The sequence below is a fragment of the Haliaeetus albicilla genome, chromosome 16 (assembly GCF_947461875.1).
Source record: "Haliaeetus albicilla chromosome 16, bHalAlb1.1, whole genome shotgun sequence".
In the NCBI taxonomy this organism is placed as follows: Eukaryota; Metazoa; Chordata; class Aves; order Accipitriformes; family Accipitridae; genus Haliaeetus; species Haliaeetus albicilla.
Genome location: NC_091498.1, coordinates 3,905,538 through 3,930,323, shown reverse-complemented (window position 1 = coordinate 3,930,323; position 24,786 = coordinate 3,905,538). Strand labels below are relative to the sequence as shown.

Sequence of the window (24,786 nt, the reverse complement as noted above, 5' to 3'; positions counted from 1 at the left end):
GCGGCCCCGTCAGCTCCTTCCCGGCTTTTTTTCCCCTCAGGAGCTGTCTCCTCACATCAGCTCGGGTTCTTCCTCCGCAGAACAGGGGCCGTTGCGGCCCCACAGAAGACAGCGGGATCTCTGCACCACCGGGGCCCGTGAGGGGCCGTGACGGTGCTGCCAACGCTGCCGCCCCACACAACGGCCCAGGCCTCTGCTTGCGGCCCTGTAGTGCTCGCCTAGTCCACGAGCCCGTTCAGCACTCTGCTTGGTCAGTAAACGCGATGGGCTGTGTTGAGTTACCCTGCTGCGAACTGCCGTGAGCGGTCTGGCCCTCCATCCCACTTCACGACGAATTGGCGTGCTCCTTGCGCAGACAAAAGCGTGTGGCATGTTACTGGCTGAAAGACACCTGAGAGGATGGGAGAGTAAAGTCACAGTTCACTGGGGTTAATACAAATCCATCCAAAGTAACAGCCCTGGGCTTTATCTGAAAGAAACTCATATGTCCTTTATCTTTAAAAAAGAAGTACTAGGTCCCCTTAAATAAAGTTGATTCTACTTAAAGCACAACAGCTGCTTCCCGCTTTATCAGCAGTCATTAGTAAGTGTCACAAGTGAGAAACATACAGTTTTACAGATATGTTTTTGGAAAATAAATTGGTTATGGGACACAGGCTAAGACCCAAAGAACATTATTGCATTTTATCTTAAGACTCCCAATCATCATACCTCTGCATTTTGCACAGCCCAACTTGGGATAGCGTTCAACTCGGCTACTTAACAGTCCTGGCACCGTGGAGTAAGGGGAAGGAGGACTGGGCTGGGGGTGCAGGTAGTTTCTGAAATTTAGTAAAGCTGGCAACTAGGAATTCATGGTTTTGTCTGTTGAGAAATACGAGTTGCAACCAGCTAGATGGGGGGGCGGACACTAGGTGGAGCTACGTGCTCTGCTGAAATAAGGTGGGTGAGGATCCAGGAGGGGTGAAAGCTGCCTTGCAGAAGTTTTGGGAAACAGTGCTCGCCTAGAAGTGAAAATTGAAACATTTTACTAATGTACTTGCATCAGTAAAGCGCCAACTGTGAGACTGAAGGATCCAACCTGCTGAAGCTGTTAATTCTAGAAGACTTTTAGGAGCAAGAAGTACTAATTTTTGCAAGACCCACTGCAGACCAACTATTGAGTGTGCCCTTAGAAAAAATTTTTAGTGATAATTCTTGTATGTCCTGCAGACCAAACGTTCTCATTGTCACTGCCGAATACAGCCCCGCTGATGTTTTGTAAAGAGAGAAACGTAACCAAAGAACAGAGTAACAAAGTAGAAAGGTTGCTTGCACCACCTTGCTGAGCAAAAAGGCACTCTGAGGCACTGTGTCACTAAGGATTCAACTTTGTATTAATTTGCAGAGCTTCATAGATAATCTCTAATGAGTTAGTATGAATCACAATTAATGCGTTACACTTACATTGCCTATTCTCTCCAAAGGCTTACATGGTCTGGGATTTCTTTAATAGACCAATTTGCAATATCATCTTTCAGTCATCTTTTTTTTTTTTTTTTTTTTTAACCAGCAGGTTTACTTGATGGCAAGTCTGGACACAAAGGCAGCTAAAGGGGAGCTTTTCCAAAAGCTGGGGGGTTTGAAAGTGGAAGCCAGGTGCCTAGATGGGGCGGGTTGAATCAGCGCTGAAGCAGCTACTATTACAGGGCAAGGACAGCGTGGGATTGTTCCTGGAAAACTGTTAAATCCACAGAAAATTATACAAGCATTACAGTGGTAGCGCAGTGGAAATACAGTGATTTTTGTTTCTTATGAAGGTGATTTTGCTTGGTCAGCATAAGCTCTGGATTTTGCTGACAGGAGTCAGAATGGATTGTGGGGGCCTCCCAGGCTGTGCCAATATAAGGCAAATTTTACTGGTAAGGCAGCACGCTTTGAATTTTTCAGATTGAGCAATGCTAGTGTGGTCAAAGCAGTAATTCTCCTGCCAATAATAGTAATTCTACCAATCCAGAATTGTTTATAGTAGTACTGCTTATTCTGCTTCAGTGAAGCAAAGTGAACTTCATTGTGTTGAAATTCTGTAAATGGAAAGTAAACAAAATTTTCTAGAAGTAGGTCTGGCTGGTAACGTTAAAAAATAACAGTAAGATGGGTCTTATCTTTTCAAAAGATCTTGATTTTGATACAGTGGAACATGCTCAGAAAACATCCTTAGCCGTCCAGAGATAGGAGCAGGAGGCCAACTCCTTTACCTTTCTGGAGAAAAATTAAATTGGCAGCTGCAGTCCCCTCTGAATTATTATATCAATCATTTCTGCCGCAAAAAATAAGTTGGAGAACTAGGACAAGTAAAATATTTACAACAAGATTTAGAAACTTCACAAACAGCTGTCTTAATATTTAGTTTGGAATTCAAACTGTGCTCTAGTTTCATACAAAAAAAATTGCAAAGTAATTGAATTTAGTTTCTGCACAAAAATACCAGTTCGTAAAAATGACCTGTTCCAAGAGATGGCTTCACATCTTGGAGAAAATACATCAACTTATCACCCCAGTCCTTCACCACTGTTACTCTGAGAATGGTCAGCTTTGTTTTGGCACGGCGTGATTTAAGAATGTAACTAGTGGTGATGTGTGACAGTATTGGGAAGAACAGCAAGTGAACCGCTGCAGGACAAAAAGCTTTAAAGCTGGAGGCTCTCTGTGATCAATTCAGTTAGACAACAGGAATTTCTTTCTCTACAGCTCCCAAAAAGGAGTTAAAAATACCCTACTAACAGTTTTACTAAGGTCTACAAACAGGCTGGAGCCCTCTAATGGCCCCAGTAGCTTAGAGCTAACCACGCAAGACGCACACCATACAATAAATCCAGACTGCTACGATACCGCTATATTCCCTTCACACTCTGTCCAGCCATTCAAGTGAGTGGTTCCATAAAATCTGTGTGTGTCAAAGAGTAGAGCTGTTTCTCAGAGCCTCACGTACTTCTATTTAAAACAGGGTTTAACTTCTGAACTTCTTCCTAATCCTTCCTATCTGTCCTGTCAGACAGTGTTTCAGGGCTGCTTTGATACACACACTTGAGACAATCAGCCACTGAATGTCTGACAATGCTGCTGTGTGTTCGCACTCAGTGGGCTGTGAATATCCTCGGGAATTTCTTTGTTGCATTACTGTACACCCACAATCATCACACTTGCAAAACAACATCACTTTCGGTTACTTTCTAGAAAAAAAAAATCTAAAAATAGTTCAAGCCTAGTCTGCATTAGAGAGCAAAGCATTTCAGGATGTGAATTGTACACAGTAGCTGTATAGAGCCTTGCTTGCTTTATACTGCCTTTCCATGCTTACTTTTTCAATTAAAGAACTTCTCATATTTTGTGTTAAGACAAAACATTCTAACCCAACTCCAGTAATGAAACTAAAGCAGTTCTTGGCATGAGAGTGAAAATCCTTAGATGTTGAGTTCATTTGGAAATTGATAGGTTACCAAGTTTATAGAAATGTTTTAGAAATACTTGAAAATAAAAGGTAACTTTTTAATCTCAAACCATACATATGTGGCATTAGCAACAGGAAAGATGAGTAAAGATAAATACAATTTTGATACTTCCTGTACTATCCATCATGTATAAAACCAACTACAAACCTGTTTCACATAAATCATAACAAGCCCAGGTACAACCTGAGTTGTAGCTTGCACATCCAAATGTTTCTTCCAGTTTATCATCAATCATTGCAGACCAGAAAAAGCTCAAACTCTCTGAGTAAGCAAAAGCTCCACAAAATATGAGTGTGCATCTTTTTTCCAACAAATGGGCTTGGTTTATTTAGTCTCTCCATATCCAGAGCTCTGTAAGAAGGCTCATTGAGTTTCTAATGATTTGTATGCCTCCACCAGTTGATTTCAGTCATACACAAAGCGTCGAGACCTTTTATTTTTCCTCCCAAAGACAGAAAGCAGGATTAATTACAATCTATAGACAAAATAAGAGCTCGTCGCTATTCCAAATGCAGCGTCGCTTTGCTGTGGAGTCCCAGGTCCACGTAAATAAGAATTCCTATCTCTCTTCTCTCACAGGGAGGATGAGCGTTCCCAGTTACCTGTTCTGCATGTGGATATCCACAGGTATGAAAGTCACTGTTGGGTGCTGAGACAGGCTGTTGCTGTTCTGCCCTAAAGCAGGTGGCATTGCTGTTTTGGTGGTTTTGGGTTCCAACTCCCGCTTCACTCTCATGCGTCTGTAAAGGTAAAAATGAAATTGTCATTTCATGCTGGTGCATGTTGTGGTCTCTCCCATGGAAAGTTTTGGGAAGGTTCCCGCTGAAGCAGGTTATGTTGAACAGCTACTGAGAAGTCAATACAAGCAAGGATTTCATCTCAAAGACACTAAATGGCAAGTCAGTGCTTCTAGAGCAGATAAGTCTAACCCAATGCCCTGAAAGTGAGAAATCAAGCTTTTCTCTAGCAGCCTTGATGCGCACAGCAGACCTTTCCCCTGTGTCAACAGGGATCCCTACAAAGAGCTTCCATCAAGCATCTCTTTCTGCTTCCTGGCAATTCAATCACAGAACACTGACGCTGAGTTTCACGACACTTCAATCAAGCACATTATAGTTTAGATTCTCCTGGAAATTTTCAGCAACAAATACTGAAGTGGTCTGTCAGACAACAGCACACCTAACAGTGATTTTGGTTCATCTAGTCTTGTCTTAGCGAATTACAGAACTTGGCCACGTACCTGTTATATGTTTTCAATATGAGCAGAACCACTGTAAAAATAATAATCACTCCTACTACGATGGCAGCAACTATTGCTCCAGAACCTAGCAGGGAAGCAGAAAGGGGAAAAAAAGCCTTATTTACAAAGTTGTCATTGTACGGTTTGAAGTTTGCCAAGTTCAAGGTCCACTTAAGTAAAAAAAAAAAAAAGGTACCACCCCGCTACTTTTCTTACTTTGATAGAGACTTTGTTCTTGAGACTTTGTGGTCACATTTACTGAGAACTGAGTATTATTGATCAGCGGTGCGGCTGTCGTCATCTTGATTCGGCTACAGAAGAAAAAAAAAGAAGAGTGAGTTTATAAAATATTAACCAAAATTTCACAGTGATAATTAGGCAACTACCCGTTAAAGACTCAGAGTCTACCAAGTGCAGGCTCACTGAACTGGGGTTTTTAATATTTTCTTAGTGGTGAAAATCTGGCCCTGCTGAAGTCGATGGAAATTTTGCTAAAATCTAGTCTTGAGCAATTTGCCTTACAATATACACTGCTCAGTATTAATAGGATAAAATAAGATATAAACACAATAATGCATTATTACCTATACATTATTGCTGTAATACAAGTTTTGGATAAATATATATATTTTAAATGGTTTAGGATTTTAGACTATCATCTCGGGTTGTGAGATTCAGATCACTGAGTAAATAAGCATGAAGAGTTCTGTACCCAGTACTCCGTAATATGTCTTTAAGGAAGGGAAAACAAATCAGCACAGAAAGGTTTAAAAACTCTTTTATAGAAGAGAATTTGAAGTAGCTTCGTTCATCTAATGTGGAGCAGAAAAACAGTTTAATCCCCTAACTCGAAGCTCCAAAAGTTACATGTCAAACAACAGCTATCCCACAACAGAAAAAAACATTGCAATGTGACCATGACAGAAAGTTTACAGAGTTCGAACCAGCACCTCGCTCACATCAGTGTCATCTCAGGTCTATTATTTGAAGAGGACAAGCCTGCAAGTGGATAGCTGAAAATATGCCTGCTTCTGCATTTTGGTAGGACAAAACTGTAGATCTAGAAAGAGCAGCCTGTATGTTTACTGATTTTATAAGCATTTTCCAAATGTTTTCTAAATGTGACTAGTAACCTTAGCCATTAAAAGACTCCTTCAGTCTGAGAAGGGTGTGAATACCACTTCAAACAGACCTCTGAAACCATTTCAGCCCCCAGATTCAGAAAGCTAATACACTTAAACTATCCATTGAAAATTAAATTATTCTTCAACACCTGATTCTGGAATTGAGTTTCCCGTTTCAGATGCTGCCCAGTACAACCAGGCAGGACTCTGCCCTGCTGTCTGTTACACTCCATTGGGATATTGTGGACATGTGGCATGTTCTTAGTAGCTTTGATTTTACAGAGCACAAGATACAGAATAGCCAGAAAATTATTGAGTGGATAGAAGTAAATCGGTAATAAAGAGAAGTGCAAATGTGAAAGGCAGTCTCCCTTCCTTGCCCCTTATTGAAGCTTTCCTAAAGGTTTCTGCAAAGTAGCATCCATCAAATAAAACACATGTAGTGGCAGGGTACAGATTTGATAGGCAAGGAGGGGAGAGCTCTGATTGCTCTTGACAGGCAGGGTGTTGTTTCGGGGTGGGGAGCCCAGTAGCTGAGTCAACACACAATGTGTACTTGGGAGGCTCTGCTAACAGATCTGTGAGGAATGAGAGAGATCAGTAACCAGCAGGATGGGAAGCACTCAGTGTCTGCATGGGTATGAAGGATCAGAACTGTGAGGTCGATTTATCAAATACTTCGATCCCCTTAAGTTAAAAAGGGTCGGGTTTTTTTCTTTTAATTTAAAAAACAAAAATAACTCTGTCTCGAGTCTGTAACTGGGTCATTCTCCTCTGACTGAATGATTCCTTTGTTTAGCCAAGGCCAAGTTAATTCAGCAACATGATCATCAACTGTAGCCGTAGATCTTTCCACGCTGAAAGAAATATTTTGTGTTTCGAGTTTGCCCAGCCTTATTGTATAGCACAGCAAAAGGATTTACACACGCCTTGGAGGAAATCTGTGAGAGGCACTGAAGCTCAGGTAACAGCGCTGTCCCCATCACTTTTCCCCATCCATCCATCCATTTGAAACCCGTGCTGATGAAGGTTGTACCATTGACAAGCAGAGGCTGAAGAGACTCTCTGTCACACTGCAGGCTGGGGAAAGCTGAGCAAGTATTTTGACTATGGACATAATTCAGAAAAAGCCACTTCCAACTTTTACCTTGTTGATCCTGACTAGGAGAGCACAGATTCCAGATTGACAGAAGCGTTTTTTCTCCTCCTCTGGCTACTAAAATAAAAATCCCAAATAAATAAGGCTGAATATTTCGATATTAAGCCACATAATATTCATACTTACTAACTTCCATCTGGTTCAAACTACCTTGGTAATGGTGAGCTATTTGTGCATGAGTCACCTATAACTAAAGAATTTTCATTGTTGACAGTGAAACTGCCTGTTTACAAAAAGGATGAAATTCAGCCAACAGGGTGTAACATTCTAAGATGCACTTTGAAAAATGCATCAAATCTTTTTTTTTCTGCATTGTCTAACAAGTAAAGAGGTTCAAGGTCTGTGTCTCAGGCCAGGGTGGGAGGTGCCATTCCTCTGCTTTACCTACAGCAAGTCCCAGCTCCATTCCTCCCCTGTGAATCAGCTGGGTTACGCCTGACGAAGCCTGCACTGCAACACTCAAGGACCCAGCAAAGCCCAGCAAAATCCATGGGAACCTACCGGTTTCAGGGTATTGCAGGCTGGATCCTACTCTGTTTAGAAAAACATTTGGAAAATCAGGAGTGCTCAATAAAAGCTATATAGCATGGGAAGAAGAAATGGACTTTGATACAGCAATCACAAGACATTCTTTCTTTATGACACACAGTATGCACTTCCCCCTGTGCATACACACCTGCCTGGGGTTTTGAGAGCCACTAATTCCTCCGTAGTTCTCGAGACTGGGGCTGGGGGCACACACTGCCGGTTATTTTTGCATCCCCATATGATGGAGCTGGAAGTGTTTCCATAAAGTTAAGCTTTGGGCAGGTTTCCATTTAAAACACCTTTGCAGATACAGCATATAGGTTGTTTTGGCAAGCAGTAGCAATGCCCCCATTTATACAGCCTCCCTGCCCTCTCCACCCTGTCAAATTTCAAGCTGAATGGCCATGCTCATTTACGTGCTCATTTATGACGAGATGGGGATCAGAGCTCATCTGTCAAGCGATTTGTGCAGCACCTGGCAATTACAGGAGAGGGGTGACAGGGAACAGAGGGGTTTGTTTGAGTTTTTTCCCGGAGAGCTGGACTTTGAGAGCCAACTCCCTGCCAGGGAAGGCAGGTGCCAGTTAGGAAGACACACAAATTCAGCGCTTTGCCACCTAGAAAAAGGTCGTATTTGCATCAAGCTGTGTTGCAGGCTTTAAACTAGACATGAAATCAGCTATTGTTTCTCCAGCAGTAATATATACTAGTTGTGACCCAGAAGCTCAATTAGAGAATTAATTCATCCTTTCAACTCCACTGCTGCACAGATAGCATTTTTGTCTTATATTGTGGCCAAACACAGGCTGAAAACCAGGTGATTTTTCCCTCCTTACTTATCCAGGTCTAAGGAAGAGCACTGGCTGCCAGCTCTGTGACTTGATTCCCCTCCCAAAAACGTCAACAGGTCAGGGTCTTAAGTTACAAAACCCACTAAGGAACGGGATGACAAAACCCAGCATTTGTTTGCTTGATTTCTGGTTTTCTTTCTCAGTATACTAGCCATGACTGCTGCTAGGAAAGGGAATATCCTCTAGAATATTTAGAAATAGACTGGAATTTGTGCTATTCTCTTTCCTCAGGTCCTCTTGCAAATGTAAATGAGCAGTGCCATGTGAGAACCACCTTAAGCGATCAAAAGGCCACTGAGAGCTGAACTTACATGAACACTACCAGGGTGCTGCAGCTCTGTGAGGAGAGGCAAATTATCAGAGGCATAAAGCATTAATTCCAACAAACAAATGCCAAGATGTCACTGAAGAAGCCTAAGAAGCAGTCAGACCCTATTAAGTGGAGGGGGAAGGACTTTTCTACCACGAGTGGTAGACGTCCTCACAGTCAACTGAATCTCATATTTGTTCTCTTGCAAGAATTCCACACCACAGGCTCATCACCATCTTTTATCCTGCAGAAGAAGAGGCTGAGGAGCCAGCTGCCATCCACATCCACCCTCTCACGGCTCCAAAGGAGCTTTGTGCTAAGGCACCTCTGTTTGAGGCTCAGCTCAAACCACCCAGGCTCAGCTCAGCTCGCACATCAACCTAAGCAGCAAACTCACTCCCATCCAAAGGAGAATTTAATCTTTCTGAGTAAGTCCAGAGTTGTTCCCCCTTCCTAAAAGTAACTGAGCTCAAGAGCAAGGACCTGGCTTGCGAGCAATCCCCAGAGGAAGCGGATGGATGCTTCAGCTCTGCTCCTGTCTCCACTCGAGCAGCCTGACCTTCCCTGTCTTTGCAGCAAGGTTCACTTTGCCTAATCGCAGTGAACACTGAGTGGTTTGAACCTGCGTGTTTCATTGTTCCCTGCTGTTTTCCAGCAGCAGGAGAATCAATTGAGCATTCATGGCACAGCGCAGAAAGGAAACAGGCTTATATTTAAGAGTGGCAAACTCAGCTTCAGCTCCCCATAACCTGGCAAACCATCCACCTTCGATCCAAACAGCCTCGCGGCAGTGCAGCCACGTGCTCCTGCGCTCACCTTCCAGCAGCATCATGAGCCATGAGAACCGGGAACATGGCCGGGGGTTTGAGGCAAACTGTAATTTCAGAAAGTAATAAAACCACAGTGTGCTTCAGTGAGACCTGAATGTGCCTGAATTTACCTTGTGAGGCTCTAAAGAGGGAGGAAGGAGGGAAAAAAAAAAACCAAGTTCAAAGTGGCTAGCAGGAGCTAAGGCATAAACGTGGCCTCAGGCAAACAACCCCGCTCTGTATGGAGCCTGTGTATTAGTACGTGTCCTGATGTCAGACCAGCACCTTTATATAAGCATTTGTCTCAGGTTCTGGCATGAGTTCTCCAGGTTTAGCTGTTGTTAAAACACATATTAAAAGCATTTCATTTCCTTGCCAAGACACAGAAAGTTACACAAACTGCAGTCAACTCTACTGTGCAGTAGCGGCACCAAGAAAAAAAACCCAGCAATTCTACCTGCGTGGCTTGTATCTTGAGAGGGCTAAAAACCCTCAGCTCACACAGATGACAAGAACTGAGAAGGTGAAGACAGGTCCCCGGAAAGGAATGCCCTCATTTCAAAAGCCACGCCTGGAAATATGAACCAGAGAGACTTTGTCGTTGACCTGCCCAGGAGCAATGTCTAAACTGGACTGTGAACTGCAGATTTCACAATTCTAATTTTTTGCCTTAAAATGCTGGGCCACACACATTTCTCCTCTCCCTCTGTGTGAATGCACTTATTCATGGGAACTACACTAACTCCACCATGTTCAGCAAAATGCATTCATATCATAAAAACACTCTAGATCCTTCAGGGTAGGACTGCCTATGCAGACAAGCCAGGACAGGGAAGCAAAACAAGCCAGTGGTATTTTCCCACTGGTTACAGGCCAGGATCTAAGGCACACTCGGGTTAGAAGACTTGCTCGGGCACTTGTGAAATATGTCAGAACCAGGATTTGAACTTAAGTGGAAAAACCCCACCGTGCCACCACCTGAAGTTCCTGCAGCTCAAAGCTTGCGCTGCTCAAATGTAACCTCCAGTTGGGTTACAGGACTATTCAGTGGGGCCTGTCAGGTTGAGCTCAGGTGCTTGTTGTTGAATTTTTTATTTTTTAAACACCCAGATTCTTCCTTTTTCACTGACAAATATCATATGTGTCATCTAGAGCTTCCCACTAGCTCTGGCCGGTTGTCTGGGATTTCCCATCCTGGACCCAGGCATGCTTTACTGCTTCCCTAGGTTTCCAGGCAGACCTGTGAAAGTTGGGATGCATAAAACCCCCTCCATCTAGAAATGCTAAACAAAACTGAAATTTTAAACTAATACATCATCCAAAAGAAAATGGGGTGTTTAATGTGCTGTGAGTAAGGCTCTTTAAAAGACATTTACAATAAATCATTTGGTCCAATGGTTGCATTTGCAGAAGACGGAGTTACTTCATTATTTAGATCTGAAGTGATTAACTTAAGAGGAAATGGAGTAACATTTTAAAACAAAACTGCCATTTACATGCAACACACAGATGATATATCAGATATCAGGAGAGCTGGGAACAATTTTGCAGCTTAGTCCTGAAAGGAATGCTAGAGATTTGCTTTTGTTGGCAGCTTTTTTTAATTATTATTAGAAGGCTCTTATTCTACCTTTTCAACGTATGACTGTGCACACACAATATGCTAAATTAACAAACTACAAGTGGTGTAATCAAAAGCTGGCAAGTAAGTCTCATGTGATCCACCTTATTATAACAAAGAGGGAAAGGTGCAATACACCACTTGGTCTTTTTTTTGGAGAAAGGATTGCTTACTCTCCAACAACAGAACCATGTCTCAAGACTTAAAGCAAAATAATGCACAGATGGATCACACCGATTTCATGGTTCATGAGATAGTCTCCCAGGCTCAGACAGTGTCACTAATATCTCTTGGTTTGCCCCTGCAATCAGGAAAGCCTTTTCTAACACTGCAGCACAACACACGAGTGATTTGTACCTCCTTCGGGGCTGGAGCTAGCTCACAGTTCTCTGCACTATGTCAAGATGACCATACATCATTTTCTTCATCAGATGTGCTCTTCTACCTGAAGGCTTTGTCCAAGCCGATATTGAGGGTTTTCTATCCTTTGGTATCTGGGCATCCTCCGTTTCAGCCATCGCTGCAATGATTCAGTAGCTCTGCAAGTATGGCTGCACAGCTGGAAATCTGGGATACATCCCCTGTGCAGCAAGTCCCATGCTTTCTGGAAAGGATAGGGTGAACTTCTGTATTACATTCTACAGCAAATTGCTACAGATACACCACTGCATCCCAGAAATGCTGCTTGTGTGCTAGAGGTAGCTCCCATGCACACAATTCAGCCAGGAAAATCAACATGAGGGATATGAGGGACAGCCAATTCATAGTACAAAACAAAGCCTGAGGCTGATTCCCAGCTCATCTGGACTCAGCAGGAGCTGGAAGTCCCTTCCGTGCAGAAAGATATTAGCAGATCCATACTTCTGAGCAGCAGCTCCCACCGGTGCTTGGCAGCATAATTAAGCTCTGTTTCGAGAATCAAAAATGCAGTCTGGTGGATTACAAGACTCACCACAGCAAGGGGCAAAGAAAATCCACCCGCACTCACGCACTTAGAAAGCGATGACTGTTGCAGCAGGCGCAAAGCGTCACAGGAGCCCAAAGTCCACACGGGCTCCCCAAACACGACACACTCCGGACTCTTTGCTTGCAATAAGGTGCCTCTCCCTGCTGCACACTGATAAGGTCCCACGCACCGTGCGTGTTCCTGGGAGCACTCAGGTGGGGGACACAGGAGGGAAGGATGTGCGATTAGCAGTTACATATTACCCAGAAAAAACTGATTTGGAAAGAAGAAAAATACCTCCAGGCACCTGTATGAATCTCAGTGCAGGAGTGACTCACAGGGGAGGGTGAATGAGTCTCAAGGTGACAAATTTTAGAAACCATCAACGTGTGCGCTCAAATGGAAAGCAAGAAAATTAATCTGAGCTGAACCCTCGATTAGAGTCTGGCAGCGGTCACACTACGCAACAATTTGTCTCTGCTGTTCAAAGAAGTCCCAGCAAACTGCATGTTCATGGCAAATTCAGTGGAGCTGGACAAATAAACCACAAAAAAGCAGCTTGCCCTTGAGGACGGTCTGCTTCTGTTCTTGCAGCAGAAAGTCAACCCTGCTTTGTGCACGTAATGCTCTAGAAAGGGCCCTGTTACTGCAGGACTCATTTCAGCTCTTCAGCAGTATCTTTAGAAAACTCCCTACAGCTTTTCAGATTCCTAGAGAAAAGAGTTAAAAAAAAAACACTGCAGATTCATAATATTTTTGCAGAAATGATTATCAGGCTCTGTACCTTGCTGGATCTGCCATTTACTGAAAGGTTGGAGCCATTCAGTAGATCACACTGTTGTAGAAATCCTCTCTCACCTGGATTTTCCATCAGGGCATCTGCTTTACTCCAGGCACAACCCATAAATGCTCCAAAGCAGGAGAGAGGGGATTAGGACTGAAACTCTTGAGTGTGGGAATTGCAGCATTAACCCTTTTATTTAAAGGTCAGAAACAGGTATCTGTCTGAAAGTCCAGTATTAAACGCAAGATCCCAAATAGTTCCCAGTTAGAAAGGAAGAAAGAAAAAATCCAAACTAAACCCAAGGGATGGTGGTATGGAAAAGGAATCACAGCACAGAAGAGATTGGTTTCATTTAGGGCCAAAGTCTTCAATAAATGTAACTTTAAAAATGGAGTATGTAACTACAATCACTTAGAGAAAGGAAATGTCCCCCCACTTCCAGATCGGCCCCGATTTCTGGGATCTAACCCAGACTGAAGTCTTCTGAATCTGCATTCCTGCTCTGCAGTGCAAGGTGTGCTTTCTGCATGCTCCCTATAGCTCCAGAGCTCTTCAGAAAAGACAAGGCAAAGATTGCTCAGAAAAGAAAAAGAACCAGCAACAGGAAACAGAGGAGCATTTCCCTGCTAGTTCAGAGCTGGATAAACCCACATCTCAGTGTCATCCTGGACCTTTGAAACACCACCACTCCGGCCAGCTGAACTGCTCTGGGAGACAAAACATTTCTCTTTGCTCATCGAAACATATGTCAAAAAACTAGATATTGCAGCAACACTTTCCTACAAGCAGAAAGTCTCCACTGAGTCGAGGACATCAGGCCCCTTGTCACCGCTTGGTATCTGTAGCTGGGCTTGGCACTTGTTCTCAGTGTGACCAGGCAGAACAGGAACACTCAAGGAGGCCCTTACGCATCAGCCAGGAATCTGGAGAACCCAGAGACAAAGAGGAAAAGGCAGGTGAGAGGAGCCAGAGTGGGGCGAAGACAGTCTTGGAAATCCTGGGAACAAGCTGAATGGGGCAGCCACTGCTCCCCGTGAGCTGGTGCCCTGCGGATGCTGAGCCAGGCAGCGCAGCCAGCACCTGCCTTCAGGACAGAAAGACTACCACTCTCTTTTACAAAAGACTAGGCAGCAGAGGCAGTTTTCAACACACTTTTTAAAACAGGGCAGGGGATGGTGATGTGCTGCTTGTTTGCTGAGTAGATCGAGTCTGACATAGCCTCCCCTTAGCCAGAGATTGAATGCAGGACAGACAGGCATTTAATCGACATGCTGAAATACCTTCCCCTGACGGAGACATGAAATAAGCCTGGAAAGAAGGCTAGTAGGTGAGAAGAAATGTGTTCACACATTCTCACAGAGCGGTTCGAGAGTTTTCTCCCCAAGAGGGGCTCAGAGCTCAGCATCCCACCGCCAGCCCTGGCAGTGCCCTGCCTGCAGTGGGACACATGTCCCCTCTCCTGGGGACTCGGCTCCCCCAGCCTCATTGACTGGCTATCTTTTACTTGCCACTGCAAAGCACTGCAGGACAGATGTCACACAGCCCGGTTCTCACAGGCAGTTCAAAGAGGAACTTGACGGCCCATTTTGTGTTACTGGAACAGGACCATTAGAAACCACAAAAACAATGTCAAAGCATCGTATGCAGCTGGAGAACAGCATGAAATTAATTAACATCAGTAGCACGGGGCAGATCTGGGCTCCTGCTGTGGCATGCAGATCTAGAATCAGATCCAATTTGAAAAGTTTCCCAGAGTTCAGGGAGTTTTTATATCTTGTCTGGCCAGTTCGTGTCCCTTCCCTGTAAAGGGTTGGCCGAGTTACATGCGTGCAGCAAAGCAGCTTTCCGTGGTGGTTCTGACAATGAAGATCAAGAATGAGTTTTTTAGAGACACCGAAATGTATTTGTATAACCATATTGTGTAGACTTGAGTATCAGTGACCTCTCATGAAGAGCATACCCAAAGAGAAGAGGGGAACCCCAGCAAAAATGTCCTGTGCTTTGCCTAGACATATGGGAAACTTGCCTTAAAAAACAAAGAACTGCTAAAATACTGTCAGCCACTTGTGACAAGAGAAGGAAAAAGGAGTTACCTGGAGCAAATTAAGACTCATAAGGACAATAACAATCAAAAAAAAGAGACACACGAGCCAAATGCATTGAAATCTATAGCCTATCCTCAACCTTCCTTCCTAGCCAAGCCAGACCATGGCTGGAGTCCAGTATCACTCGTGACTGATTTGCCCAAACCAGGATGGGCTTCCCAGACTAGAAAACCACTTCTCCCAGTTCTGGAGAGTTCAGGCCGGGTGCCTCCCCGGCCTTCTGTTCTCTGAACCCTTTGCTGCCTGTGGGCAAGTCACTTACCCAATGGCATGTTGATGCCAGGAACAAATCCAAGGAGGAAGGCAATCCCAGATGTGCCTTCAGGCACCCCTCGCTATGTCCAGCAGAGCCAGAGAGATGGCAACAGCTATTTCTGGATTTCCCTTACACCAAGATTCCCACGGGACAGAGCAAATACCCATGGCTCGCACTGTGACCCACAGCAGGCTGGAATGAGCTGCCTTTCATGTCAGAGAAGGGCTCTCTGCACTTATCAGCACAAACCGTAGCGCGTGAATCAACCCAGCTCCTGTTTGCTGGCAGATGGGTGTTCGTTTTTCTTTTCTAAAGACAAATACATCTGCTAGGTCCAGAGTTTTGAGGCTTCTATTACAGACTAATAAGTAAATAGGAAACTTTGTCTTTCCAAGTAACTATTTGGGTTTCTACTCTGCTCTGAGCAGAAGCACAAAACAGCCATGCAGCACGCAAGGCTGCGGTGCTGCAGACTGGCACGGCAGATGATGGGCAGCCCAAGTCCCCCAGTGCTGCTGTGATGATCCACAGGCTCATTTACCTTCCTCAGCCTGAGCACTGCCAAATCCCACCAAAAAGCACTTTCCTTGCAAGCCCACAGCTGAGTGGTTAAGGGCTGATGTTATGTGGGATGAATCTAGGTGTGTGTTTCGTCCAGGGGGCTGTCTCCATCCGAATGGGAGGATGCGATAAAGGCAGAGCCCTTTTCCTCTGCCCGCTCACCCAGCCTGGTACTTGAAGCAACTGCACCATCAACCTCGTAGCTGGGCAGGGGGATCCCCAGCTGGTAGCTGGCTCTGAGCCGCTGATGGCGAGGAAGAACCCTGACTCCAGGGCCCCTGGAATTAGGTTATAACTTTGTTTCTCCATGGAGGTGGTTGTGAAAACATTAAGCTATGTATGTCAGTGGGAAACTGGATGACTCAGACATCCCAGCAGCTTTTTTTTCTTGCTTTCCTCCTCTGTGATCTCCATTCATGCCTCATATCATCTCTCCCTGCAAGAGGCCTAATGAACACTATAGGTTTGGCTGCATTTCCTGATTTCTGTGACTCAATAAAAGCAGCACAGTCATCCCCACCACATTTTTTTCCCCTCTCCCACATCCCCAACAATAGGCCAGGTCAAGGCTCACTCGCCGGCCCCGACCAAGCCCCCTCCCAACACAGCCGCTCTTCAGCGACGCTGGTCCCAGCCTGGCACAAGGGCATGAGAACCCAGCACGTGAGATATCACCCTGGGGAGCAGTGGCTGCTTTGGGCAGAATCCAGCACCCCGCAGGGTGTTCCGCATTGATGGATTCACCCCGTGAGCACAGTAGCTGCTGATCTAAGACCGCTGTAGGCACTCGGCGTATCACTCACGGGCTTCTCCAGCTCCTTTGTGCACTAAATCCTGACTGATTCACTGTTTATTGCCATAAGAAGAAGAATTTAGCGTAACTAATAAAAGTCACGCTTTCAATAGCAGCAGACAGATAGGAGCAGGGCTGGACAGGAAACCTTCATGAATTATTGCCAATAAGGGAGCCAGGTCTACTGCCAGTTGTGGATTGGAGTTTTAGGACTGCTGTCCTCTGCCTGCAGCTCAGCATGTGGTACAATGTACTGCCCAGCTACTGGACTGGATCTTCTGCAACTGAAGCTGTTGATCTACCAGAAAAATGCAAATCTCAGTACTGTGGTAAAAACCTCTGCAAGTTTCATATCCTTCGGTTTTTCCTGTATTAAAAAATACACAGAGCATTCTGTATGCAATACAGAAATGCAACTTCTTTCACTTTGCAAACAGCAGGATGAAAGCAGTCGCAAGATTTCTTTAAGTACTGCACATGCAAACTTCTTGAATCAATGAGGCACATCCACCTCTTCCAAGAACGCTGTGTAGACAAACACGTAGGCAGTGCGATACTTTATGCTTACACCCCATCCTCCATCAGAACGGTTCAAAGCCCTTGGCAAGCCCTCAGTGTCTAACCCTGGCACTCACAGCCCAGTTACCTGTCCACGCAGCAAGACAATAATTCTTATGGGGCCATGAAATCACGGATTACTGCACTGCCTTTGTCTTCTAGTTCCTAATCACTAAATCAAACCCTCCTGCCCAAACACTCCATCCAGCACAATGTATCACATTAGTGAAATTTGTTTACACAATACTATGCTTCCTTTAACAAGGACTTCCTAGGGCATTAAATACATTAATTACCATGAAAAGCCAGAAATCGCAGTTCAAACCTTTCAGCAACTTCAGCATGTTCCCAAATAATGAAAGCAGTATAGTTTTGTTCTGTGCTGGAGACGCTCAGCGAACTGTAACACAATGCTCCAAGCTTTCTAGTTCTTTTCATGTTAAATATTAGCCTGCCAGCCCTTTCTAGTACGCCGCTCAGCAGATTGAAAAAAAAAAAAACCAACAAAAAACCCACCAACAAAACCTTATTTATAGCGCTGGGGGTGAGTAAGTCAGGACAAGAGATTCAGCATATCCCCAGTGATGAAAGGACACTGCTAGGGAGAGAACAATCTTTCAACAGCCGTGCAGACTTCTCTCTGGGGAGGAAACAACTTGCCAGATCAGTTCCAGACCCTGTACCTTGAAGGTTTCCAATTAATGAAACAACTGCTAAAGCACCAGTTTAGCAGAGAATCGTACGAGGACATCTGCTCCGTATTTCTTTCTGGTTTAGAGTTACCAATAAAGAACTTTGCTGCACGTAGAAGCATTTACTGTGGTACACATGATCACTTGCACATAAACCCGAAGTAACCTCCCTGAACCGCCGAGTTCCAGCCATTTCACTGGCAGCAGAAACTAAACTCGGAGCTTTCGAGCAGAAAAATTAAACTTATACCAACTCCAGCTCCATATGCATACCCAACCCTCCGCAAGCTTTTACCCACCCAGCTACCGAGACTTACCCACAGGAGGATGCTGCGGGGCTTCAGGAGCTCATCCTCGGACCGACCTTTCCCGCAGAGGCTGCGGACGGCGCTTCCCTCCCCACCGGGACCGGGACCGGGACCGGGACCGGGACCGGGACCGGGACCGGGACCGGGACCGGGACCGGGACCGGGACCGGCGCCGGCTCGGCCCCCGCCGTTCCTTCTCCCTCCCCCGCGGGGCTCCACGCTCCTTTCCCCCGCCAGGCCGGGTCGGGGGAAGCCGAGCCCTGCCCCGTTGCGACCCGGGGAGGGGGGTTCAGGGGGGTGTCGGTACCGGCAGGTGGTTCCCCCGGGGCCGCCCAGCCCGGCCCCCGGCGCCGCCTCCCCGGCGCAGGTGGGGGGAGCCCCGGCTTGTGTCGTCGTTCCCCCCCCCTCCCCGGAGGAAAGAAGAGGGAGAGGAGTTCTGACGCAGAAACTCAGGCTGACGTAAAGCGAAGTCGAGCAGTTTTAAGGAACAGACCCCGCTATCCCCGCGCAGCCCCGGTACCGGGCTTGGGGGGGGGAAACAGTCCCCGAACCGCAGCCCCGGCCCCGGCCCGGGACTGAGGGAGAAGCTGCCACCTCCCGAAAAACCCGAAGGCGGTTTCCGACCTTTCTGCTGGGAAGAGTGGTGCACGTCCCGCTCTCGGCACTGCTCCGTGTCCGGTTCCCCACGGGGGAGGGATATCACGGGGGGAACGCGGTACTGGACCAGGCTCACGGGGACATCTCGGACCCTCTGATGCGTGGGGCACTCCAGTGCCCAAAGGTCTTCCAGCACTTTTGGAGAAGAATCCCGAACGCATCCATCCCAAAGAGGGAACAAAATTGTCTTCTTGGTAGTAAAAGGATCAAACTGGGAAGGAATCCTTGCCTTGCCTTCAACCTGTACTTAGTTGGCTTTATTCTGCATTTCCCAGTAATGAGTGGGGAAGAAGCGTGTGACCGCAGTCCCTGGCTGCATTTTTCATGTGGAAATCACGCTTACAAAAAGGGATCTGCCCCTGCCTGGGGCCTGATGCTGCTTCCACCAGAAACCAGGAAACCACATTAACAAATCTGCAGAGCCCTCTTGTCTGGGCTCAATTCATGGTTTACGATTGTTGAGCTGCCGTGCAGAAGACGTTTCCCCCTCCCCATCTGGCATCTCAGCTTCCCCATCTGCACGCAGAACTAACACCACAAACCTCCATTATAAAGCAACCTGAAACATGGATGAAGCCTGCCTGTTACAAAATCCTGCCTCCGTACGGGAAAGCAGCAACAGGAGCTTCATAATGATCCATAAACATGTGCAGTGGATTTCTTGGGAAGACCAGAGTACATCACTCGTGGCTACCCAGCTTCCTTTGATGGCTGACTTCACTAGAGTGAAGGTTTGACTGTAAATGAATCTGTAAATTATTGCTTTTTTCTCATTTAAACCTCTGAATCCTCAGACCAGACCTTGTCTGAGCTGGCATAGATTGCGTGGTGGGATAAGGACTTCCTAACTCCTTTTCAGGACTTTTACAAGTAACAGTTACTCAGCTGCCACTGGGTTGTGTAACAAGATGGGTTTATCTGCACGTTTCCTAATGCATTCATCAGAAGAAGGGATTTCCGCATGCTGCTGGGTTTGTAACATGCCGGTCCAGTGAAACTCTTCTGCTCCTGCCTGTCTCCGCTGTGTCATGCGGGCAACGAAGTCCAGGGTGGGGGGTCTGCGCTGGCATCCTTGACCTGGAGTTTTGCTTGAGTTGGAAACTGGTAAGAGACAACCAGTGACATGAGCGTAGATCCAAGATTTTCTACTGTGACAGCTTTTCTTTAGGGACAGCTCTAGGAAAGCCGCAGCTCCTGGCAAGATGAGTTTCAAACGCTTGGTTTGTACCAGCTGGGGCAAGAGAAGTAAGGATTGCTGCAGGTCCCACACACACCTTCACACAAGAAGTCGGGCAATGACAGCAGGCAGCTTCGTGGGGAACGGTGCATCGGTCTCCTGCAGCCTCCCCCAGCCTCCCCACATCCCCCATCACCCCTCCACATCAGCATCTCCTGCAGCTCCATGGGACTCAGCTTCCTCCAGCGCAACCCTGAACCTCACCTTTCTCACCCCCCAAACACGGGTGCCTTTCACTTCCAGTAGCCTGGAGGACAAAACTTGTGCCAACTGGTCTGAATGCACGTCTGCAGCCATGGAGCCCAGGTATCGCTGGCTCTGCAGAACCCCAGCATGGCACATTTCTAAGCATTTCACTGATAAGGCATTGCTAAAGCAAACCAGCTCACTAATGAATCACTGGGGGACAGAAGCAGGGCTTGGAGAGAGAACACCAGCTTGTTATTGCTGGGTCTGCCAGAGGGAAAGACAAAAAGAAAGATCTAGAGGGCAAAAGATTTCGTCTCACAACTGAAATATTTTCAAAGCTGGAGAACCTACTCCTGCCAGAAGCTGGCAAGCAGGTACCTTCCTTGTCCACCTTTCAATTAAGCCTTCAAAGGGAGGACCAGAACTTCTCGAGCCCACAGCTGGGGTTAGATAAGCAAACAGAAGAAAGACAAACCAGGAGCTGGCTCCAAAAATCAAGAGCTCATTTAAAAATCACAACATTTAAAGTATCAACATTCACAGGGATATTTCTTTCAAGTGTTCAAATCACAGTTTTTCCTTTGCAGCTATGAAGGAAAGAAAAAAACAGACCAAAAAAAAAAAGGTAAGATTCTTACACAATTTTGTTTCTTCAGAAGCTGCTGCTTTAGAGAAAGCACCAACAAAGACTCACAAAAGACGGCAACCTCAAGAGACCGTCCCATCCCAGGCTGCACATGCAGCCTGCAGAGAAGTTGGGATTAAAAATGAGACACTTCCCTACCTTGCAGCTCTCAGCTTCTTCCTGTGTGAGAAATGCTTCATTTTGGGTCACAAGGTGGTGGGGGAGGAGTGCCCTTGACAGATCCCATGGGAGCAAAGACGTGATGATGCAGCACTCCAAAGTGTCAGATGGGAGACGGCTCATACCCAGCTGGAGCCAGGCAGCTCTTCTGCCAGGACACTCTCTTCCCATCAAGATCCAGTTATAAAAGCATTTCTGGTTTCCCTCACTTAATGTACAGCAACTCAGGTATGCAAAGAAACACGATACCTGACACTACATCTCACTGCAAACATACAAAATCCCCTTACCATGCTTGGGCTTGGCGCTGTGCTTTGTGCCCAGATGAAGAGTGTTAGTATCTCAGTGCAGCATTGGCATTACACGCTCTTTCTCAGTACAAAATAAGACATACTGAAAGCAGGAGATACCATTAATTCCACTCAATTCACCATGTATTTTTGCACCGTGTGAAATAACAGATTGAAATTGCAACCATCTTATCACAGGGATGCCCTGAACATTAGGTTCACAAATACTACCAGAAAGCGACGGACCAGAACCAGGCAGGCTTTTGGGCCTCTGCATTTTTGGCTTCATAACATCTTTGGTTACTTGGTGCTTTGTGCTGGGAGTCAGAGCAGAACATCACACCCATAAATGTGTAGGTTTTCCCCAATTTGCTTATTCGATCTGGCTGAAGGAGGCAGAGAAAGGGTAGCAAACATATCCACAGCTGACAGCCCACTTGATCTACCTCTGGAGGAGAAATACAAATACTGATCAGGTACACAAGTTTCGCCACGTAAAGCACTTTGGGAGCCATTGATAAAGACATCATATATAAACCTAAACTTGCATTCATAAACCTAAACTTGCCTTGGTGCCCGTCACCGCAGCACTTGCACCAAAGAGAAAGCAACAGCCACATGTCCCATTTTATAAGCTGGTGCTCAAGTCCAAGTGCATATTGTAAAGTACAAACAAAATAGCACATATCAGATGTAAATACCAGTAAACAGATACTTATCTCCTAAAGAATAATTTGTGTTTTCCTAACACAGGTCTTGCTTCAGTTTGGTGTTCACAATGGACTGGTTTCTACACTGAACCCCAAGCTGAAGCCCACAGAACAAAAACACAGAGGCTCTCTCACCAGAGTTTAGGAGTTTCAAGATCCAATTATTTAGCAATTTTTTTTTTTTATAGCTACAAAGACTCACATTAGTCACTTCCAGCTAAATCCTTTTGCCTCAATCACACTAAAATCCCATGCCAGTATCACAGCTCCTTAAAACCACAGACTGAAATCTCAGTAAGGATTACTCACCATTCATCTTTTCAAGGGAATAAATCTAGTTTGATTGGTTTCTTTACAATTACCACCTCACCCTGCATAAACAAGAAAGAACATGAGGCTCTCTTCTGGGAACCGGAGTGGTATTCCAGCTGCACACTTACCCTGGGTTGTATCTCTCTAGAGAGCAGAAGGGGCTTCTTTCATCAGTGTGCACTCGTAACTTGGAAGAGGTACAAATAGTTACATGTAAGTTAATAATAATAATAATAATTAATAACAGTAGTCCTAACTCAATTTAAATAGTACAAGAAAGAAGACACCAGCCACTGTGACTGTCAGGCAGCCCACATTAATGTGGAAAGAGGAAAAAGTTTTGTGTTTCCACCAAATTCCTTTCCTGTTGTCTTTGTGAATTGTTATGAAAACCAGAGTAGTGAGGTACATTGTAAGGTGTTCTCCAGATCCACTGTTCCTTCCTCCAGGATGAAACCAGAGCAAAACTCCTACGTCTGGATCTGGTGTAAGGCACAACTGGATCCCAAACAATCCTAAACAATGGAGTCTGCACTGCTTGGCAGATCCCCAGCCCTGCACAGAGCCTACTGGGCAAGGTAAGACTTGGTGCAAATGCTTTCTTGCCTATTTTTGCAATAAACTTTTCAGAGTATTTATGAGCTTATAGAAATAGGCACAACAGGGCACACCCTTACAAAGCTGCCAGGCCTTAACCTTGCTCCTCAGGTAGCTGTTGGCTGCCTTGATAAAGCTGAGATTCAATTCAAGGTGAGTTTTGGAAAGGGACTGAAATTTTGAAGATACCCACATGCACCTGGCCCCCCCTTGTCTCCAGAGTCAACAATTTCCAGGGCAGCATTTCTGCATTCCTTGAAGAGGGCTTCATGGCCTTTGTTGCCACCACCAAGAAGAAAGCGAGGCCATCTTCAGCAGCCTGGTGAAATCGTGAAGCTGAAAGATGTTGCGCATGCAGGAATTTCGTCCTAACAAGGCTCCAGAGCCTCGATGTCAACAGATACTTACTGGAAGACCAGCTAATGCTTGTAATAAGTGTGACTCCAGTATCAAGCACTGCCAGCCTGATCACTGACTCTGGGTCATGGCAGCACATTTTGAGCGTTCAGCTGTTTCAAAAGCGTTGCTTTCACTGCATATGATATTTTATATTATCTCAGTCAAAGCTTGAGATAATAGCATCTGTGGGAGAATTTGGGATTGTTTACCAGCATTTGGCATCGGGCCTCTAATTTCTCATTTTCTTTGCTCCGTTTCATCCATTATTGATATTTCCATAGATGGAAAGGATTCACAGTTTAGACAGAAAATGAGAGGGCTCAGAGACCGAGCGTAGCTCAGCTTCTGTGCTTATGGAACTGGCGTAACATTTTGCAGCACAAAAGCTTCTCAATCTTACTGTTCTGGAGGTCAAAGTAGTTTTTCAAGGAAATAAACAGAAAGAGCGTATTTAGCATAACTTTTGCTCAGCTGAGCTGTCAGATACCTCTGACATCAGAGTCATCATGACAATACAATTGCATTTAGGTGCCATTGGGAGTCAAACATGGAAGGGATGAAATGAGCCAGTGAATGATTCAGGGCACCAGGAAGAACCGTAATATATACGTGGCTGAGACTGTGCTGTGCATGGCAGACACCACAAACTTCAGAGTGACAGCAGGACAAATTCAAATGCATAAGAAGTAACAGCTCTTTCCACCCACATGGGCTAGAGAAGAATCTCCCTAAAGTAGGAGGAGGTCTGGAGAAACTCCAACTCTGTCCAGGGCCAGTCTCCTCATTAATGCAGAGCAGTCTCTCTCTGGTGAGGACAAAACATAGGAGGCAATGCGGCTCCCTCCCCTCCCTTCAAATATTGCTGAAAAATAGTACTAAGCCTGCAGGACCATCAGCTGCAACAGAAGATAGGTTATGTTCCTTCCTTGCAGAAAACCAAGGCAGAGTTTGAAGCAGAATTCAAATCTCCTGATTCTCACTGCTTTGTTCTGAACAAGTACGGTCCCTTGTGGCAGGTATCTAAGGAGAGACAATTACATCCTCTCCTTTTCAAGTAAAACACCCTCAGAGTTTCTGTATGAAATACCATCTACATTACAAAATAAATATAGAGGGTCCCTCTGGAATGAAATGGCACACAGCAAAACAACCTAGAAAAAGCCCAGTGTAATTGCTTCCAGGCATCACAATGTGCTAACTACCCTTTCAACTATAAAAAAAAAAACAACCCCAAAAACCAAAACCACCTTAATTTATTAAGTGCCGTCTTTGCTACAGTGCTTGAGAAGGGGTGTGAACATCTACAATGAAGCCAAGTAAAAGCTCAATAAAAGTAAATGTATTCTCTAAAAGCCTATGTGGCAAAAGAAAGGGAGGGTGTGACTTTCCCAAGTGTTTGCTTGGGAAGTCCTTCACCAGGTCCTAAATTTATAGCCCTTATACTATTAGCTATA

The 24,786-nt window shown here is 45.4% G+C and overlaps 1 protein-coding gene and 1 long non-coding RNA gene across 11 annotated transcripts; one reads left to right on the top strand and one right to left on the bottom strand.

Moving 5' to 3' along the window:
* Positions 1 to 9,524, top strand: LOC138689210 (uncharacterized). The gene is made up of 3 exons (XR_011328047.1): positions 1 to 250; positions 4,071 to 4,118; positions 8,625 to 9,524. It is a non-coding gene; the product is annotated as an uncharacterized lncRNA (long non-coding RNA).
* Positions 3,515 to 22,103, bottom strand: NCMAP (non-compact myelin associated protein). Of its 10 annotated transcripts, none has more exons than XM_069803136.1 (5): positions 22,030 to 22,103; positions 7,003 to 7,064; positions 4,948 to 5,042; positions 4,732 to 4,816; positions 3,895 to 4,231 (listed from the first exon to the last, which is right to left on the bottom strand). In XM_069803136.1, the coding sequence occupies exons 3-5, from the start codon at positions 5,030 to 5,032 to the stop codon at positions 4,090 to 4,092; spliced, it is 312 nt and encodes a 103-aa protein (XP_069659237.1). In that variant the 5' UTR covers positions 5,033 to 5,042; positions 7,003 to 7,064; positions 22,030 to 22,103; the 3' UTR covers positions 3,895 to 4,089. The 10 variants fall into 10 exon arrangements, with proteins under 10 accessions (XP_069659241.1, XP_069659237.1, XP_069659234.1 ...); XM_069803133.1 differs by lacking the exon at positions 22,030 to 22,103 and adding an exon at positions 18,761 to 18,850 and having other exon boundaries at positions 7,003 to 7,071; XM_069803134.1 differs by lacking the exon at positions 22,030 to 22,103 and adding an exon at positions 18,761 to 18,827 and having other exon boundaries at positions 7,003 to 7,068.
* Between the last annotated feature and the right edge of the window lie 2,683 nt (positions 22,104 to 24,786).